Source organism: Protopterus annectens, chromosome 8.part1 (assembly GCF_019279795.1).
Source record: "Protopterus annectens isolate FY-2018-M chromosome 8.part1, PAN1.0, whole genome shotgun sequence".
NCBI lineage: Eukaryota > Metazoa > Chordata > Ceratodontiformes > Protopteridae > Protopterus > Protopterus annectens.
Window position 1 is genome coordinate 108,987,699 of NC_056742.1, and position 20,898 is coordinate 109,008,596.

A 20,898-nucleotide genomic window follows, 5' to 3' on the forward strand; every position below is an offset into this window, starting at 1 on the left:
TTCCCAGACAAGCATCCTCAGAGTTATAGGGAGCAGTAGCTTTGATGTTCCTGACAAAACTGCCTCCCTGACATCCAGCCTCCCCTTTCCCTTGGTCAGATTCCTCTGTCCTTCAGGTTGACGCTTCTTTTCCTGTTTGAAAACAGATGATCACAAATGCCTGGGTGGTACTCATTATCCAGAGTGGTTATTTTATGGCTTGGAAGTCTCTTCTTCCATTCTTCATCCTTCCTTAGCCTCCCGTTTGCCAGCCCTCTCATTTTCCTTTGGTTTTCTGTGGGATCTGATGGGAACAGGTCACTTGTCAATGTAGGTTATAGGTTTTCATTTTAGAATGTTTTTGGCTCCCATGAAAGAGGGGTCATAGAGGTCCATTCTAGACCTGTCTTTTTCTCAACAGCTTTCTCAAGGTTCCTTCTTTCAGGATGTTGTCTCTTCAGTCACTTTTCTGTCTGCTTCCTCAAACTTTTCTGGTATTTTTTGACTGACATTTTGTTAGTTCCACTTGCCAGGTTCTACATGAGGGTAAAAAAGTGGAGAGACTGTCCAGTGGTTTCTAAGAACACATTAAAATCAGCATCTGATGAGACTCTGAGGTCTACCACAAATGCATTTTAGGGTGGCTAACCTCCATCGTAGTGGTGATAAGATGTCCCTTTGTTTTTTTGCATGCTTAAGTCCACAGTAACTATGGATACCTCTCTTTTTTGGGGGAGGGGCATTTTGAGGGTGGACAGTCCAAGGTACCTGGTCCCAGTTGGAAGGCAATCTTCACATCAGTTGGAGCAATCTTCCTGACATTGCAGGCTTTTCACAACCTTCTCCCCAAAGGTGCAATATCCATCCAGACTGACAATATGGTGGCAGTCTGGTATTTGAACAAACCAGGTGGAACCTGATCTTACCTCTATGTTGGGAAGTCATGAGGGTGTGGTAGTGGATGATGTCTTCCTAACGGTTTCTGATAGCAATGCATATCCTAAGCAAATCCAGCAGTACTAGTGGACAAGTTGAGTTAGTATATACTAATGCTCCATGAGTGCAGAGGCTGAGTAACCCTTCAGGAACACTAAAAGGGTTTGTTTGAGAAAGACTCCCCTAAAACTCTGATTCTGAGGTCTGCTTCTGCCCCTAGGGTGGTGTCTTTTAAAGTTTGCCCTCTGTCCTGCGTGGCAGTATCATCAGGTGCTTCTTGGGCCTTAAGCAGACAGTGGCATCAGTGATTTTTTTGCCAGCATGACCAGCCTTGCTGCAACTTATTTGCACCCCTGGACAACACCAAGTGCAACAGCTTATTTGCTCCGATCCCTCAGGAGGGATGGTTACCAAAGGACGCTTTGATCTATGCTTGGCCCCAGGGTACAACTCTTGCAAAAATCAGCTTGGTGCAAGGCATCTCTGATCCTTGTAGTCCCCTTCTGGCTCAGGCAGGTTTGGTTCCCCTTCCTGTGGCCTCATCTAGTCTATCCTCCATGGCTTCTGGATCCTGTACAAATCTAATTACCCATCTGTATGGCAAGCCCTACCCCAGTCTCAGGTCCCTTAAACTGACTTGCACAGTTATTTTGCTTCCAGTAATTGCTGAAAATCTCAAGCTGCCTGCTAGCATGGTGAAGATTTTTGCTTCCTTTCTGATGATTTCTACCAGAAAGACTTATGGCAGTAAATGGAGAAGATTTAGTATTTGGATTGCCTTTTAAGGTCTGGATCCCTTTTCAGCCCTTGTACTCTGTTTTGCCTTTCTTGGCTGGTCTATTTCGGTCAAGAGCAAGCTACTACACAGTTTGTTAACTTGTGGTGGTTTCCAATTTCCTTATTGAACACTGTCGGTCTCTATAGTTTTCTTAAGGTTGTTTAAGGCCTTTTTGAAGGGAAACTTTCTCCTTAGGCCTTCATTAAAAGTGATGCTCTTCAAATCCACCAAACCGGCAAGCTTAGATGGCAGGTGAGTAAGCCTGCCTGTCAAGGTATTAGTTTCATGGCAGAATAAAGTTCATTGGCAAATGCAGGGTACAGAACCCCTTTAAGGGTCATGTGCAAAAGTTTTATTTTCTTTTTGCTGTAATTATATGCTCATCATATTCATATAAGGTGTGTTTTCTGATTCTAAAATTATCATTTACCTTCTAGTTCATTTATTAGAATTGTAGGCATTATGTTTAATAAACTTGTTTGTATTTACTGTATGCTAAGCAGTTATCTTGTTTCTTCCAATTTCTTTTCATGACGCATTTGTTGAAATATTTTGTATTGTGTAGGCATGTCTTTGGTAGTTTACAGCAGAGTTCAGTACATAAAGGGACATGGAATACAGCATGAACAGTCAATCGGGCAGCACGTTTTGTAGACTGTGCACCTACTTTCAAGAGAAATAAATATGGAACAGAATAAGCTTCCCAGTCTTTGGCATACAGTGTAATAACACGGGTATAATAATTCTCTACTATGGGATGGTCACTTCTAGAAAAACAAAAGTAGGTCTACATGAATCACCTGAAAGGTAGTCCTGTGTAGTAAAGTGTGTTACACACAAAGGGATTAGTGCTGAAATAAAAACTGTTGGCATAATCTTTGCATCAGTAATTGATACCCATAAAGTAAGTAGTATGGAAGTTGACATTGACGTTGTTAAGAGTATGGTGCATTTACCCAGAGGGATTCAGTGCTGTATATGACACTACAAAATGGACAGAAGACAGATAAGAGGTTAATGTGTGAGGTGGTTCATGAGATGTTTTTATCACTTTGAGCAAATTAAGTGGGGCTTGGTTTATTGTCTGAAACTGGCACTGTAAGCATAAGAGGACTTGATTATCCTTGTGTGCATTATTTAAACAGAGCCCCCACACACACACTTTATCCAGTTACTGCTTAGGAAAGGGGAAAAATAGACTTGACAAATTTCCAAGAAAGTGGGCTATAGATCATATAGATGCTGATGCTTGCTTCGGCAGCACATATACTAAAAGTGGAATGATACAGAAGATCGTATAGATGCTGGAAAAACTAGACTGTTCTTTCATTTGTTGTGGTGAGTACCTCACACAACTTTATTGCTTACAATGTTGACTATGTAGTTCATTTTGTTCTAAGGAGATATGTAATGAGGACTTTTGTAACGTTGCTTTTACCCTGGAATATTTATGATCTTCCAAAACTCCTTTGGGTTTTGCTGGATAAATTTTTACAAATCCATGAAATATTGCTTGCATACTTTTATTATATTCATATATATATATATATATATATATATATATATATATATATATATATATATATAATTTTTTATTTTTTTTTTCTGCGTGTATAGAAAAGCTACAATTTGAGGTATTTTCTGTTTGTAGTGCTCTATTAGTAGTGAAGGATAACCTTCAAAGTTTATTGTAAGTCAATTTAAATCCACTGCAAAACACACCGTTAACAAAACCATGAACGCCTTCTCAGCCTAAGTGTTTTCGTCACAAATGGACTTCATCAGATAAAAACAGCTGTTCTTAGTTAACCTTTTATATAAATTTAAAAACAAGGAACCAATCATGTTTGTTCTAATTTAAGCCTTCAAATCACATCAATTAATTATTAAAAATATACACCATTTAATAAATATCCTTCCTAAATAAATACATATGTTTAAATAAGCAATAAATAAATACTTCCCAATAAATTTATGAAATGTTATTAAAAACTTTTGTATGTTTAAAACCTCTTATAAAATGTATAAATATATAAATAAATTAAAATAAAGTGAAATAAATGAAATGAGATTTCATCAATGCAAACCTATATGCTTTATGTAATGATGATTTCGTATAGACGATAGTGCCATCTACTGGTTACCTGGGTTATCACACCTTTCTTTTCATATTTTTTCAGCCCTTATTTTCAAAAGGGGCTGAATAGATATGTACTCATTTAAACCCAGTTTCCTATTTGCCTCTAAGGCCACTTGCCACCACAGTTCCCTATAGGCTATTAGTTCTTCCAAGGGGCCCCCTCTGTTGTCACTTACTATTTGGTCCAAAACAAAAAATTGGAATTTGGACCCTACACAAACCTTGGAATGCCTAAAAATCGCATTTGTTTCCTTTTCCTACTTGACATCATACATGTGTTCATATATTCTTCTTTTAAGTGACCTTTCCGTCTTTCCAACATAAAAAGACGGACATACCACACGTAGCCAAATAAACGAGCCCCCTTGATTCACAGTTATAATATGCCTTACTTTTTAGCCATCTTTTTCTCCCTTTCAAAAATACTTTTTCTTTGTTCAAAATGTGATCACATTGCCTACACCTACCACATTTAAAAGTTCCAGTTTTTACCCTACCTCCTGTTTCTTTATTCTTTTCGGAATCAGTATAGTTTTCTAGACATCCTTTTATACTAATGGTGTTTTTAAATATAACTTTAGGCATATGGGTAGAAAACCCTTCCAAATCTGTAAAATTTTTAAATCTCTCCCATTCTCTGTGAAATATTGTCTTTACTTTCTTGTTTAGTAAATTGTATTCAAGAATAAGTGATTGTTGAAAATTTTCATCTTCCTTTTCTTCTATCACTTTCACATCATTATTCGACCCAAGTATGGGTCTGAATCTATCCCTTCTACCCTTTTCTACCTCTGTTCTTAAGTTTTGAATAAAATCACTTGGGTATGCTCTCTCAAGAAACATTTTTTGTAACAAATCGCACACTATTACAAATTTGTCATCTTTACTGGTCATTCTCGACCCTCTTACAAATTGCCCTTTCACTAGATTCTTTTTACAATACAACGGGTGGGCACTATCAAAGTGTAAAAAAGAGTTTATGTAGGTGGGTTTCCTATAAACACTTGTTTAGAAGGTTTTGTTTTCTAAGGTTATTTCTACATCTAAATATGGGATGTTAGTCTTTGAGTAATTATATGTGAACTTTAAAAATTTTTTGAAGTTTCTTCCATATATTTGATAAATTCATCCAGTATATCTATACCCCCTATCCAAAATATAATGATATTGTCGAGAAATCTTTTGTATAGTGTCCAATATTTCTCATATTTTGATCCCAAAATATATTTCTTTTCCCAGTTAGCTAAAACTAAGTTAGCAAAGGTAGGTGCACAGGCAGCACCCATTGCTACATCTTGCAACTGCCTAAAATATTCTCCATTGAATAAGAAAAAATTGTTTTTCAATACTAGGTCCATTAACCCTGTGCACACTACCTTTTCTTCATGGGTCAATCTACTGTCCGCAAATATTTCTTCTTTAAAGATCATGATGCCATTTTCATATGGTATAGAACCAAACAAATCAATGATGTCTATAGTGACAAAAGTTAATTCTTCGTGATACAAATTGATGTTCAAGATACCCAAAAGGTCCCAAGAATCTTTCAAAATTGTTTGCTTTTCTATCCAAATGTGTTTGGTCTTAATATCCACATATTTAGCTAGAGAATTTGTTTTTGACCCACCCACTGCGACAATGGGTCTCAGTGGTGGGTCCAAGCTATTTTTGTGGATTTTCGGGATACCAAATATAACTGGTATTTTGGGTTTAGTTTTTTTCAAAAAGGTTAAAGTCTTAATATTAATAAGCTCTTCATTCATCATATCTTCCAAAATACCATCAATTTTGTAATAAGCCATATTGATTTAATTTCTGGAGACCTCACTATATTTTGTTTCATTTCTTAATATTTCATTCATTTTGCCTTCATATACAATCACATCCATCACCACCACTCCACCCCCCTTATCGGGTTTCATGACCCTAATGTTTTTATTAGTTTTTAATTCTTCCAAAATTAAATGTTCCTGAGGGTGGAGATTATTGTGAATTTTGCTATTTCTCATATTTTTGTGTTTTCTTCTAATTTCTCTTTCCATGATGTTTTCAAAATTCTTTAGCTGGGTATGTATAACTGGATTAAAAACAGATTTCTTCGTTAATAAATTTTCGTTTGTAATGTTCCTGTTTCTTTTCACCTCAACATCCATACCTTCTTTATGAAACAACAACTGCAAATTCATCTTCCTAATAAAAAGTTTCATATCGATAAGAGTTTGTGTAGAATTACCTTTAACCAGTGGTATCAACTTAAAACCCTTTTCTAATAGTTTAAAATGCTGAACATTTAATACCAGATTACTAAAATTGCAAATAGTAAACCCTCCTAAAGTATATTTATTCTCATTTTCCTCTATAATGTAATCCAGTGTGTCCTCTGTTGGGTGGGGGGTCCCTATTGTCTGTATTCCCCCCCCCCCCGTTGTTGAAAATTTCCTTGCTGTCTTCTGTCCTGCCATTTCTCACTCTGGCCTTTCTAATCGGGGAAATTCAACATCGTTTTCATTTTCCATCCATTCTCCATTTTCCTCATAATTTCTATATTTTTCTAAGGGCTTTTTGTAATTATAGTTGTATTGTTTGTAGTTGTCATACTGATACCTGTAACCCGTCAGCTTAGAAAAATATAGAAATTATGAGGAAAACTGAGAATGGATGGAAAACGAATACGATGTTGAACTTCCCCCATTAGAAAGGCCAGAGAGTGAGAAATGGCAGGACAGAAGACAGCAAGGAAATTTTCAACAATGGGGGGGGAAGGGGGAGGGGGAAATACAGACAATAGGGACCCCCCACCCAACAGAGGACACACTGGATTACATTATAGAGGAAAATGAGAATAAACATACTTTAGGAGGGTTTACTATTTACAATTTTAGTAATCTGGTATTAAATGTTCAGCATTTTAAACTATTAGAAAAGGGTTTTAAGTTCATACCACTAGTTAAAGGTAATTCTACACAAACTCTTATTGATATGAAACTTTTTATTAGGAAGATGAATTTGCAGTTGTTGTTTCATAAAGAAGGTATGGATGTTGAGGTGAAAAGAAATAGGAACGTTACAAACAAAAATTTATTAACGAAGAAATCTGTTTTTAATCCAGTTATATACATACCCAGCTAAAGAATTTTGAAAACATCATGGAAAGAGAAATTAGAAGAAAAGACAAAAATATGAGAAATAGCAAAATTCACAATAATCTCCACCCTCAGGAACATTTAATTTTGGAAGAATTAAAAACTAATAAAAACATTAGGGTCATGAAACCCGATAAGGGGGGTGGAGTGGTGGTGATGGATGTGATTGTATATGAAGGCAAAATGAATGAAATATTAAGAAATGAAACAAAATATAGTGAGGTCTCCAGAAATTAAATCAATATGGCTTATTACAAAATTGATGGTATTTTGGAAGATATGATGAATGAAGAGCTTATTAATATTAAGACTTTAACCTTTTTGAAAAAAACTAAACCCAAAATACCAGTTATATTTGGTATCGAAATCACAAAAATAGCTTGGACCCACCACTGAGACCCATTGTCGAAGCGGGTGGGTCAAAAACAAATTCTCTAGCTAAATATGTAGATATTAAGACCAAACACATTTGGATAGAAAAGGAAACAATTTTGAAAGATTCTTGGGACCTTTTGGGTATCTTGAACATCAATTTGTATCACGAAGAATTAACTTTTGTCACTATAGACATCATTGATTTGTTTGGTTCTATACCATATGAAGATGGCATCATGATGTTTGAAGAAGAAATATTTGCGGACAGTAGATTGACCCATGAAGAAAAGGTAGTGTGCACAGGGTTAATGGACCTAGTATTGAAAAACAATTTTTTCTTATTCAATGGAGAATATTTTAGGCAGTTGCAAGGTGTAGCAATGGGTGCTGCCTGTGCACCTACCTTTGCTAACTTAGTTTTAGCTAATTGGGAAAAGAAATATATTTTGGGATCAAAATATGAGAAATATTGGACACTATACAAAAGATTTCTTGACGATATCATTATATTTTGGATAGGGGGTATAGATATACTGGATGAATTTATCAAATATATGGAAGAAACTTCAAAATTTTTAAAGTTCACATATAATTACTCAAAGACTAACATCCCATATTTAGATGTAGAAATAACCTTAGAAAATAAAACCTTCCAAACAAGTGTTTATAGGAAACCCACCTACGTAAACTCTTTTTTACACTTTGATAGTGCCCACCCGTTGTATTGTAAAAAGAATCTAGTGAAAGGGCAATTTGTAAGAGGGTCGAGAATGACCAGTAAAGATGACAAATTTGTAATAGAGTGTGATTTGTTACAAAAAATGTTTCTTGAGAGAGCATACCCCAGTGATTTTATTCAAAACTTAAGAACAGAGGTAGAAAAGGGTAGAAGGGATAGATTCAGACCCATACTTGGGTCGAATAATGATGTGAAAGTGATAGAAGAAAAGGAAGATGAAAATTTTCAACAATCACTTATTCTTGAATACAATTTACTAAACAAGAAAGTAAAGACAATATTTCACAGAGAATGGGAGAGATTTAAAAATTTTACAGATTTGGAAGGGTTTTCTACCCATATGCCTAAAGTTATATTAAAAAAAACATTAGTATAAAAGGATGTCTAGAAAACTATACTGATAACGAAAAGAATAAAGAAACAGGAGGTAGGGTAAAAACTGGAACTTTTAAATGTGGTAGGTGTAGGCAATGTGATCACATTTTGAACAAAGAAAAAGTATTTTTGAAAGGGAGAAAAAGATGGCTAAAAAGTAAGGCATATATTATAACTGTGAATCAAGGGGGCTCGTTTATTTGGCTACATGTGTGGTATGTCCGTCTTTTTATGTTGGAAAGACGGAAAGGTCACTTAAAAGAAGAATATATGAACACATGTATGATGTCAAGAAGGAAAAGGAAACAAATGCGATTTTTAGGCATTCCAAGGTTTGTGTAGGGTCCAAATTCCAATTTTTTGTTTTGGACCAAATAGTAAGTGACAACAGAGGGGGCCCCTTGGAAGAACTAATAGCCTATAGGGAACTGTGGTGGCAAGTGGCCTTAAGAGGCAAATAGGAAACCGGGTTTAAATGAGTACATATCTATTCAGCCCCTTTTGAAAATAAGGGCTGAAAAAATATGAAAAGAAAGGTGTGATAACCCAGGTAACCAGTAGATGGCACTATCGTCTATACAAAATCATCATTACATAAAGCATATAGGTTTGCATTGATGAAATCTCATTTCATTTATTTCACTTTATTTTAATTAATTTATTTATATATTTATACATTTTATAAGAGGTTTTAAACATACAAAAGTTTTTAATAACATTTCATAAATTTATTGGGCAGTATTTATTTATTGCTTATTTAAACATATGTATTTATTTAGGAAGGATATTTATTAAATGGTGTATATTTTTAATAATTAATTGATGTGATTTGAAGGCTTAAATTAGAACAAACATGATTGGTTCCTTGTTTTTAAATTTATATAAAAGGTTAACTAAGAACAGCTGTTTTTATCTGATGAAGTCCATTTGTGACGAAAATGCTTAGGCTGAGAAGGCGTTCATGGTTTTGTTAACAGTGTGTTTTGCAGTGGATTTAAATTGACTTACAATAAACTTTGAAGGTTATCCTTCACTTCGCTTCCAGTTTGTTTGGTTGGTACGTGGTATTTGGCAACACCAAATTTGGCGTTTTTTTCTTGCTCTATTAGTAGTAATTCATATTAAAATGATTAACATAAGAAGTGATACATAAGGGGGAATTGCCCTAGAGTCTCACTTTTGTTAAGGGTTCTAGGAAACTGAATATGTTTATGAAGTCACACTCAAGTGCTCATCAGCATCCAAACAGATAAGTAAAAACCAGGGTGAAGAGTGGAAAAAAACAACAAATAAAAATCCAGTAACCACTCCGACTCCAATAACTAATGCGCAAAGATTTAATTCACAGAACCACAATAAAAATAAAAAATTATATCCAGGTCAAGCGCTTTCGTATTATCACTTCATCAGAACAATTTCCTCACCATCACCTCAGCCTTATATAATACATTTAATTAACTCAATTAGGTACAATCCTGTCTTTAAAGAAACATACAAAATGTCATCTTCATCCTAACAGCATCAAGAAAAAACAGTATGCATTTTAACAATATTCAAACAGAAAATAAAACATCTTTAAAAACATATTTAAAAATATTAAAACGGGTTTATGTATAATAGTAGTTGTAGTATATATAACCTGGACTTAACGTTTTAATGCCCTATATTTTAATTCATGTTTAATACTAATACGCTCATTTAATCCTGGGGTTTCACTAGCATTTAGTCTTAATTGCCATTTGACTTCAGCCCTCAATAATTTATTATTCCAATCACCACCTCTAAAATCATGTCCTACTACTTCTAGTATACCAAACTTAAAACTATGGCTAGGGAACATCTTAATATGTTTACATAATGCATTTTTTTCATCATTTCTCTTAATACTATAACAATGATCGTATATACTTCTACTCCACTTCCTCTCAGTTTTGCCTATATAGAATTGTCCACATTCTGAGCAAAGGGCTAGGTAAACCACCCCCATAGTATTACAAGATCCATTCATAAAACTAACCTCTCTATTATATGCTCCCACTGTAATCTTAGGAACATCAATGATAAACTTACAATAATCACATGCCCCACATCTAGAGGTACCTTTCAACTTGTTATTATTACTGGAATAATTATTTTCCAATAAGTACTTTAAATTATTGTTCACCTTGTATGTAAATAGGGGTTTTTCACCTACAGTTGTTAATACCTCTTTATTCCCCTTAAACATTGCCCAATTATTTTTAATAATTTTCTGTACTTCCCCTGAGGTTTCACCATATGTTAAAACCATAGCTTGTGAAAAAAGATTAACCTCTTCTAGTCTTTTAACAGGGATTTCCTCGTCCCTACCTAAAAGGGGTTTATATCTCTCATCCCACTGTTCCACAAGTTCATCTCGAATCTGTGAAACAAAAGAATAAGGATAGCCTCTAGCTACAAACATTTCTAATAGTATTTCAGTTTCCTTTTTTACAAATTCTATATTAGAGCACATTCTTAGGACCCTAACCATCTGTCCCTTCATTACATTTCTTTTGATATAAATAGGGTGGCTACTCATTCTAGATAATCGTTTGAAAATGTGGGCTTCCTATACAGACTAGACTGAAACCTTTTTAGATTAAAATCTTTAAATAACATTACATCCAAGAAATTGATACTTTCACTATTTGTACAACCTGTAAATTTTAAAATAGTCACAAACATGATTTAAAAAGTCCATTAACTTTTCATGTGATCCTTCACCTTTCCATAAAATAAACACATCGTCTAAAAACCTTAAGTATAGGTACCAACGATCCTTAAGGGGTGAACTGAATAAAAACTTGGATTCCCATCTATACATCACCAGATTTGCAAATGTCGGTGCACAACAGTTGCCCATCGCAACACCCTTAATCTGTCTAAAAAATTCTCCCCCAAATGTAAAGAAATTATATTTTAACACTAACTCCATCAATTCCAATATAAAATTAATCATACTATTATTTAAACTACTTTCCATAACCAAAATTTCTTGAAACATTTCCAGACCTACATCATGGGGAATAGATGTATATAAGTCCACTAAGTCCACAGTGGAAAAACAACTGTCATCATTATAAAATTCTTTTTTCACTCTTTTTAAAAAATCCCAAGAATCTATTAAAATATGCTTTACTGGTGTAATAGCACCTTTAACAACTCTATCAATAAAACCCCCCAATGGATACAATATACTATTAAAACCAGGAATAATAAGTCTATAAGGTGGATCCACCAAATCTTTGTGTTTTCGGAATACCAAAGGCAAGCGGAATGGTCAGATGTTCCACCATCAGAAAGTTAAATACTTCCTCATTAATCACCCCCTGAAATAATGAGTCCTCCAGAATAAATTTAATCTTCCTATGTGCCAGGTTTATTTCATTCCTTGAGACCATTTCATACTTAGATTCATCATTCAACATGCAAAAAATATTGTTTTCATAGTCCACATTATGAACTATAACCATTCCCCCTCCCTTAGGCTTCATATATCTAACTTTTTCATCACATCTTATTTCCTCTAACAATACCTTTTCGTGCTTAGTCAAATTAAAAACTCTCCTTTTATGTTCATTAAGCTTTTTGTATATTTCCTGAGAACATACACTTTCAAAGGAACTTAGGATAGGTAGTAATGGGGGGGTTATAGCAACTTTTTTCTTTATCATATTCTTTTCCTTATGTGTATATCCCTCATTGTTATCCCTATTTAACACCTTAAGGTTTAGTTTCCTAACAAATATTTTCAATTCTATTAAAGTTTTACTAATATCTTCTCTAACCGTAGGAACAAATTTTAACCCCTTCATTAATAAATTAAACAAACCTTTACTCAGCTCTAATCCAGCATAATTATATATTTTAAACCCTTTATAGAGAAATACTAATCCATCATCAGAGGTAATGTCTTCATATAAGTTGTTCATGTTTGTCACCTCAACTATTCGTAACTGTTCTTCCGTCGGTTCATTGGGTTTCGATAATTGTATCGAAATCTCCCCACTGGACCCTAAAAAATTAGATTTTTCTATTCTTCCTTGATTTTTATTAAAAATCCTTTCTGACCTTCTTAACGGTGGAAATTCAGTGTCATACGAATTTACATTACTAGTCTGTCTATTAACATTTTGATTCATACCACCCGTAACTACAGATTCATTATTACTTTCACTAGTAGTGTCTAAGTATGCTTTAGGTAAAGGATATGCCAACCCATGTTTGTAGCTAGAGGCTATCCTTATTCTTTTGTTTCACAGATTCGAGATGAACTTGTGGAACAGTGGGATGAGAGATATAAACCCCTTTTAGGTAGGGACGAGGAAATCCCTGTTAAAAGATTAGAAGAGGTTAATCTTTTTTCACAAGCTATGGTTTTAACATATGGTGAAACCTCAGGGGAAGTACAGAAAATTATTAAAAATAATTGGGCAATGTTTAAGGGGAATAAAGAGGTATTAACAACTGTAGGTGAAAAACCCCTATTTACATATAAGGTGAATAATAATTTAAGGTACTTATTGGAAAATAATTATTCCAGTAATAATAACAAGTTGAAAGGTACCTCTAGATGTGGGGCATGTGATTATTGTAAGTTTATCATTGATGTTCCTAAGATTACGGTGGGAGCATATACTAGAGAGGTTAGTTTTATGAATGGATCTTGTAATACTATGGGGGTGGTTTACCTAGCCCTTTGCTCAGAATGTGGACAATTCTATATAGGTAAAACTGAGAGGAAGTTGAGTAGAAGGATATATGAGCATTGTTATAGTATTAAGAGAAATGATGAAAAAAATGCACTATGTAAACATATTAAGATGTTCCCTAGCCATAGTTTTAAGTTTGGTATACTAGAAGTAGTAGGACATGATTTTAGAGGTGGTGATTGGAATAATAAATTATTGAGGGCTGAAGTCAAATTGCAATTAAGACTAAATGCTAGTGAAACCCCAGGATTAAATGAGCATATTAGTATTAAACATGAATTAAAATATAGGGCATTAAAACGTTAAGTCCAGGTTATATATACTACAACTACCATTGTACATAAACCTGTTTTAATATTTTTAAAGATGTTGTTTTTAAAGATGTTGTTTTATTTTCTGTCTGTTTAAATATTGTTAAAATGCATACTGTTTTTTCTTGATGCTGTTAGGATGAAGATGACATTTTGTATGTTTCTTTAAAGACAGGATTGTACCTAATTGAGTTAATTGAATGTATATTATAAGGCTGAGGTTATGGTGAGGAAATTGTTCTGATGAAGTGATAATACGAAAGCGCTTGACCTGGATGTAATTTTTTATTTTTATTGTGGTTCTGTGAATTAAATCTTTGGGCATTAGTTATTGGAGTCGGAGTGGTTACTGGATTTTTATTTATCCAAACATATAAGAAGAGTTCCATTCAGCACATATCCGTAGCTGTTCAGAAGTATTTGCATTGAAAATTGTCACTTTTGATGTAGGCTGTCTTCGGTTGATAATTGTCTGCAGAAGTGGAGAATGTTTTTAATTTAGTACTACGTGAAAAATAAATGTATGTTATTCTAAAACCGATCAACACAAATTACAAGTTATGGTAATGAATTCAAGAGGCCATCTACTGGTGCAAAAGTAAAATCAAAAAAATGCATTGGTTAATCGTTAATGTTAAATGAAATTAATTATTGTTTTGATCTCTTGTATTTTTTTTTTTTTTTTACTTTTGACATTTTTTAAAGCTTGCATTTTTTGTCTAGTTTTATCATTTGTGGCACCTTTGTAACACTGTTTTTGTCAATATTAAACATTTTAAAAGGCAGACTAGTACGGTAGAGAGTCTATTATCCGAAATGTCAGTTATCCGAATGCAGCACTCCAAAGTTTTTGGGTAGGAAAAAATCATAAAGTCTGAATATGTAAATGGTGTATGTATTTGCTTGTACATTTTTTTTGAGCTTGTAGCCTGCTTATGTGTGAAAAATATTCTTTGCCTACTGGAGTCTCTGAATGAATGGAAAGTGTATTCCCTGCATGCAGAAAAAACAAGATTTTAGAAGGTTTTTTTTATCCAGTTTAGTTATGTTTGATTATCCGACCCACCCTAGGTCCCAATTAGTTTGGATAATTGACTCTCTACTGTATATGGAAACCAACTCAGAATTCATTTTGCATGAAAACTTCTACTTCTGTTTAGTTTTGATTTGAACTGATTTGTCTAATGTTTGGCAGCAAACAAGGAAAGAAGCATCCCTTAATAAAATACATTTTATTAAATGTGCTACATAAAAAGAAAAGTCTGTGCTATTATATTTCAAATTCTGACATCTTGTTAATTTTGCTTTGTTGCAGAGCGAGCCCTTTATAGTTTTGAATGTGCGTTTCATCCAGTGTTCAGTCTGACAAGTGGATCCTGTAGACTGAATTACCGTCGACCTGAGAATAGGTCAGTATTACTAGAATTGGATTCAGCTTGTGTGTGTACATTTTTCAGCATGCAGACCATATTTTAGTCCACAGTTTTACAAAATTCATTTTATTAACTTCTGCAGCACTACTAGTTCCTTTTGCTAGGGTCTATGGTTAACTTGTTTGTGAGAAAACTCACTAAAATTTCCATACTTTTGGATCACAATGACCCAAAACAATTTGCTAAAACCTTTTTATATGGCAGGTAGTTTCTGCTAGTTATTCTCTGGAAATGCCTCATTCATAGTCAAAGGGAAAAGAACATTAATAAAACCGTGCATAACAGCTTTGTAAATGCCTCATTCATAGTCAAAGGGAAAAGAACATTAATAAAACCGTGCATAACAGCTTTGTAATATAGATAATCCTGCGATGCACTAAGCACCCATTAGAGCCACATTCTGTCAGCTGCAGGATGTGCTAAAATTTGTGGCCGTTTAAAAACGGTCTGTCAGCATGCCATATCCAGAGGTGGATCCATTGGGCAGTGTAACTTCTTGAAAACGTTTCTTAGCTTTGCCTCTTAAAGCTGCACACACTTATACTGAACTTTCTCATTTTAGTAGTGAAGGTAACAGAATGGATTATTGTACTAGTTTTTCTTCCCCTCAGTTCAGTTCCTGAGGTCTTTGTAGATCCCCTGGGTGTTTTATATCATTTTTATCTGTATTTTACTTCTGTTGACAACATTTTCAACATTTTATTTTGGCTGTGGGCCATTTTCTGCTTTGTATCTTGTCAAAATCTCCTGCACTTCAAAAAGTTCTGATGTGAAGGCCCTATCTCGCATTCATTCTTACTGATGGGTTCAGAGCCGAGCCTCTGCTCTGACTCTACAGTTTCACAAGCTCGAGGTCTCCAGCTAGCTCGAGGCTAATTCCCTATCCCATGATGCACTAGTGCTCCAACTCGGATCTTGTCTGCCACAGAAATGGATCGAGAGTTTTCTATGCTAGCTCAGGCTAAGTACAGACTTTTCTAAATATTTTACAGTTAAAATTCATAGTTTTCCTTAAAAAAATAATTTGGTGGGCTTTAACCTCATAGTATGCTGTTTGCTGTTCCCTTTGTGAAAATATAGTCTTTAATTATAACTTTTAGGCCTTTGGTTTGTTGGGCTTTTTCTTAACCTATCCCCTTTCTTCACTAATCAAAGTTAATATTTCTAATAGTAGTTCTTTGCTAGCGTTTGCGTGTGTTTGCCTCTAAAGAGAAAATCTTTGATAGTTCACTTATTATAGTGTTGAGTGCTTGACTTTGTAGCAGTTAACGTTTTCCGTTTATCAGTTAGATATTAGCAGTTAACCGTATTATGAAACAAATGACTGTAGACCAAATCCACTACTCGAGCAGGGTAGCGTTCTACCAAACAAGGACTTCCACCAAGTGTAAATAGTTCAAGACAGTTTATTGTAGCATAGTCTCCAAAAAAACCATAAAACACCAACAGATTGTAAGGTTAAGCGCTTTCATCTGAATGTAAAACAGACTTCTTCAGAACCATTAATTGCACATTAATTGACCCTTATAAAGCCGTTTTGGCGCCAAAAAAGAAAAAAGAAGGAAAAATCCTTACAATTTAACATTAAATAATGTACTTAATTATTTGGTAATTAAATAAAACAAGAGTTCTTGTTAAAAACATATATAAATTTTTATGTAAAATATAATATATTGTGTAATATATATATTATATAATATAATAATAATAATAAGAATTCTTTTGCTGGTTTTAAGGTATACAATTATACTGAGTTTTACATTTCACAAGAATTCTTTACCCTTTTCAGTAAGGGAATGAAATTTATTCCCACAGCAAAATTCAATTTAGTAGATGTGGTCAAAGAGGTCAAGTTGTTTTGTCGTAGAGTCAATTTGGCTTTACAGTTTAGGGATGAACAGAACAACACAAATATACGTCCCAACATATGTAACAGGTTATCTAGGAAGAGTGCATATATTCCTCAATCTAACCCCCAAGTGGCACTCTATGAAAAGATGGTCATATACAGGCTTTATAAGAATATACGCAACAACTCCTGTCCAGACATACATTTTGAAGATAATTTATCAAGGGGTGAAAGAACTTGTCTGGAGGAAGTTGTGGCAAATTCCAACATTAGGATAATGAAACCAGACAAAGGAGGGGGTTTGGTCATTTTTGATACACTTAATTATAATACAGCCATTCATGATATATTGTTCAATTCCGGGAACTACGAAGAGGTGTCCCTTAACCAAATCAATATAGGTTATCAGAGGATTGGTTTGGCTATAGAAGAATATCTACTGGACAATTGTATTACCAATGAAGTTTACAACTTCTTAAGAACAGAATTTCCAAAAATGGCCAATATTTTTGGAATTCCCAAGATACATAAATCTTTGGAAAACCCCCCTTTTAGACCTATTATTTCTGGTTCCCATTCAAAAACTTACAACATAGGGGTCACTATTGATCATTGGACAGAACATGTTTACAGTAAAGTTCCCCACCTCATAAAAGATTCCTGGGAATTTTTGAGTAAACTTACGCCTGAAGTATGGGTCGAAGATCTTACTTTTTTGACCATTGATGTTCAAGACTTGTTTTCTTGCATCCCAGGTCCTATTGGAATTGAATTTTTTGGCAACAGTCTGAAAAAGTACTTGGGACTTTCATGGGACAGGATTAGTTTGATATTGGACATGATGGGGTTAGTACTTGAACATAACTACATACAATTTCAAGGAGAGCTTTTCAGGCAAACCAAAGGGGTAGCTATGAGGGCCTCCTGTGCCCCCATTTTTGCCAATTTGGTTATGCTTGAGTGGGAAAATTTGTATGTTTTTCCTAGTGAATTTTTTAATTACATCACATTGTATTCTCGATTTTTGGATGACCTGTTTATTATTTGAAAGGGCCTATTGAGGACATACACAGGTTTATTACCTACCTAAACAACACCACGGACTTTCTAAAATTTACTTTTAAATTTGAAAAAAACGGGATTTCATACCTTGACACTTACATTAGTAACACTCGAGAAGGTTTTGTATCTAAAATATTTAGGAAATCTACCTTTCGAATGATTACATTGAATATAGTAGCTGCCACCCACCACACATTTTTAAGAACGCTTTCAAAGGGCAGTGTATCCGGCAGCCAGAATGTCCTCTACTAGGGACATCATGGAAAGTGAAATTGAAGGTATTTATCAAATGTTTTTGAATAGAAATTATCCAAAAGTTATGTTAAACAAGCTGGTAAGTTATGTTAAAAGCTGTTGGGGTAATAGATACACACCCTTATTGGGAAAAAATTTTTTAGACAAAAAGGGAAAGAAGGGTGGAGAAGTCAATAGGACAGTATGCATCATCATGTTTAACCCTTATACTAATTTAGTGAAGGAGAATTCTGAACAGGCACTGGGAATTGATTAACACTTCGGAAGGCAATAGTTTACCTTCAGTGAATAAGCCCATTACTGTTTGTAAACGCCTTTTAATTTAAAAAGAATGTTAGAGGGTGGTTTAAAAACAAAATCTACCCAGATAAAGAGTGGAACCAGGAAATGTGGTACCTGTAGCCAATGCAAACACATTAATGAGAACAAGACTATTAAATTGCACAATTTATTGAGAACAGTGTGTTATTGCAGAAAAGGGAATTGTAACACCCAAAGAGTAGTTTATCTTTCTACCTGTTTACTTTGTCCTGCCTATTATATAGGCAAGACTGAAAAGAAACTAAAAACACGTATTTATGAACATCTATACAAGATAAAAAAAAGGGGACAATAAAAATGCATTAAGTAAGCATGCGTTGGATAAAGGGGAAGATCATGTATTTACATTTTCTATTATTGATGAAGTGGATATCTCAGCCTGTGGTGGCAATTGGAAAGTTTTCTTGGCACAGAAAGAGAGTGAGTGGCAAATTTTCTGTGATGCCACAACCTCTCCTGGTCTTAACGATAGCATCAGTATAAAGCCTTTTTTATTAGTAGATCGTGGGTAAAAGACACACACAGCAAGTATTTTATTCATTGTTACATATTGTCAAAGTTCTTTTTAAAATTTATATACTTGACAAATTGTATATATTTTCTGTAAAATATTGAGTTCGTAGGAATTATATTATATAATATATATATTACACAATATATTATATTTTACATAAAAATTTTTATATGTTTTTAACAAGAACTATTGTTTTATTTAATTACCAAATAATATAAGTACATTATTTAATGTTAAATTGTAAGGATTTTTCCTTCTTTTTTCTTTTTTGGCGCCAAAACGGCTTTAATAAGGGTCAATTAATGTGCAATTAATGGTTCTGAAGAAGTCTGTTTTACATTCAGATGAAAGCGCTTAACCTTACAATCTGTTGGTGTTTTATGGTTTTTTGGAGACTGTGCTATAATAAACTGTCTTGAACTATTTACACTTGGTGGAAGTCCTTGTTTGGTAGAACGCTACCCTGCTCGAGTAGTGGATTTGGTCTACAGTCATTTGTTTCATTCTTGTGGTCTTTATTGCTTTCTGGGTTTCTGAGTTAACCGTATTATATTTGCGGTAGTCTGTTAAATTAGAGGACTCCTTTCTCCTTGCATTTGAAGGGATTATTGTATGTGTGTGTGTGTGTGTGTTTTCCTTCGATAACAGTGATTACATTTATAGATTTTTGCTACAACCTCGTTTAAACTGGAGAGGTTCAAGTCGATTCTTTCTTTGCTTACTTAAGACAAACTTCCTTAAAAATGTCTAAACAGTCGAAAGATTCAAAGCCTTCTGGTTTTAAGAAGTGTCCTAAGTGTGGACAGAAAATGTCACTAACTGATGGTCACATGGAATGTGTATATTGCTTGGGGGCAATTCATTTGCAGGACTCTTGTGATGTATGTCATTCATTTAGCTCAAGAGTCCTGCAGGAGAGGAGACACCAACTGATTTTAAGAGGGCTCCTAAAGTCCTAATTCACTGAAACCTTTGAACAAGGTCAAGAAACACAAGTCACCTACTTCTGAAAAATCATCAAAAAGATCTACATCGTCAGAGTCGGAGACATCTAAAAAGGCACCAAGATTGTCTGACTGTTTCTAAAGAAGTTCACTTTGCAAACATTTCAATCTCCGCTCTCCTGCCTTCGGAACCAATGGTTTTACAAGTAAGGAGCCGGTCCCCTGCACTGGACCCGGTATCTCCAACTTTGAGATCACCTATTCTTCAGGTATCAGCATCTCAAGCCCCTTCGACGAGGTCCTCAAGAAGTTTTTCTGATTTTGATGTGGATTGTGTTGTGCAGAGACTGTTAAAGACACTGGCGCTAGCAAAATTATCGGAACCGACCCCTAGGGCTTCGGAACCAACTGGGCCTTTCCCCTCTACTTCGATTCCTCCTCTGACCCAACCAGTGGCCTCTGAGCCAGAATATGTGGAGCCAGTGATGGGTTTGAGACCTACCCCAAGTTCTTCGGCTCCAAATGCTCTGACTACTTCAGTGCCATCCGTGGAGTCTAGGAGCCGACACTCACCGGTCGGGTCCATGGGGGGGTGAGTGGAGCCGATATTTTGTCGGATCCGACTCTTCTCTCTCAGACTCTGCTCATGTGAACTTGGATTCTGTCTCTGCTTAGGAGCCTGCTCCTGTGCACTGGGGATGTCTATCGGTTCTTTGGCCCAGGGGAGTGGAGCCTTCGAGGTTATGAGGAGAGCTTTGTCCTCAGAGACCGCCTCACCATTTGCTACACCCATTCCATCTCTTAAAGCACCGGTGTCCATCTCGGCAGAACAGACTCCAAAAAGGAGTAGAGACCCAGAGCTTCAGGAAGCCCCAGTGGGGTGCTCCCCCGTCTTCTGAGACCTCTCCAGAATACCCTTCTGAAGAGGCTTCTTGAAAGAAAACTTGCAAGAGGATGCATTAGACTCCCCACAGGAGTCACATCAGACACGGACCTCGATGAATCAGAAGG

At 35.0% G+C, this 20,898-nt stretch overlaps 1 protein-coding gene across 1 annotated transcript in view; it reads left to right on the plus strand.

Moving 5' to 3' along the window:
- Positions 1-20,898, plus strand: part of TCF25 (transcription factor 25) — an 848,985-nt gene that overhangs the window by 160,413 nt on the left and 667,674 nt on the right. The window contains exon 9 of the mRNA XM_044081728.1: positions 14,825-14,918. Coding sequence (XP_043937663.1) covers positions 14,825-14,918 — 94 coding nt within the window. The remainder of the gene's footprint in view (positions 1-14,824; positions 14,919-20,898) is intronic.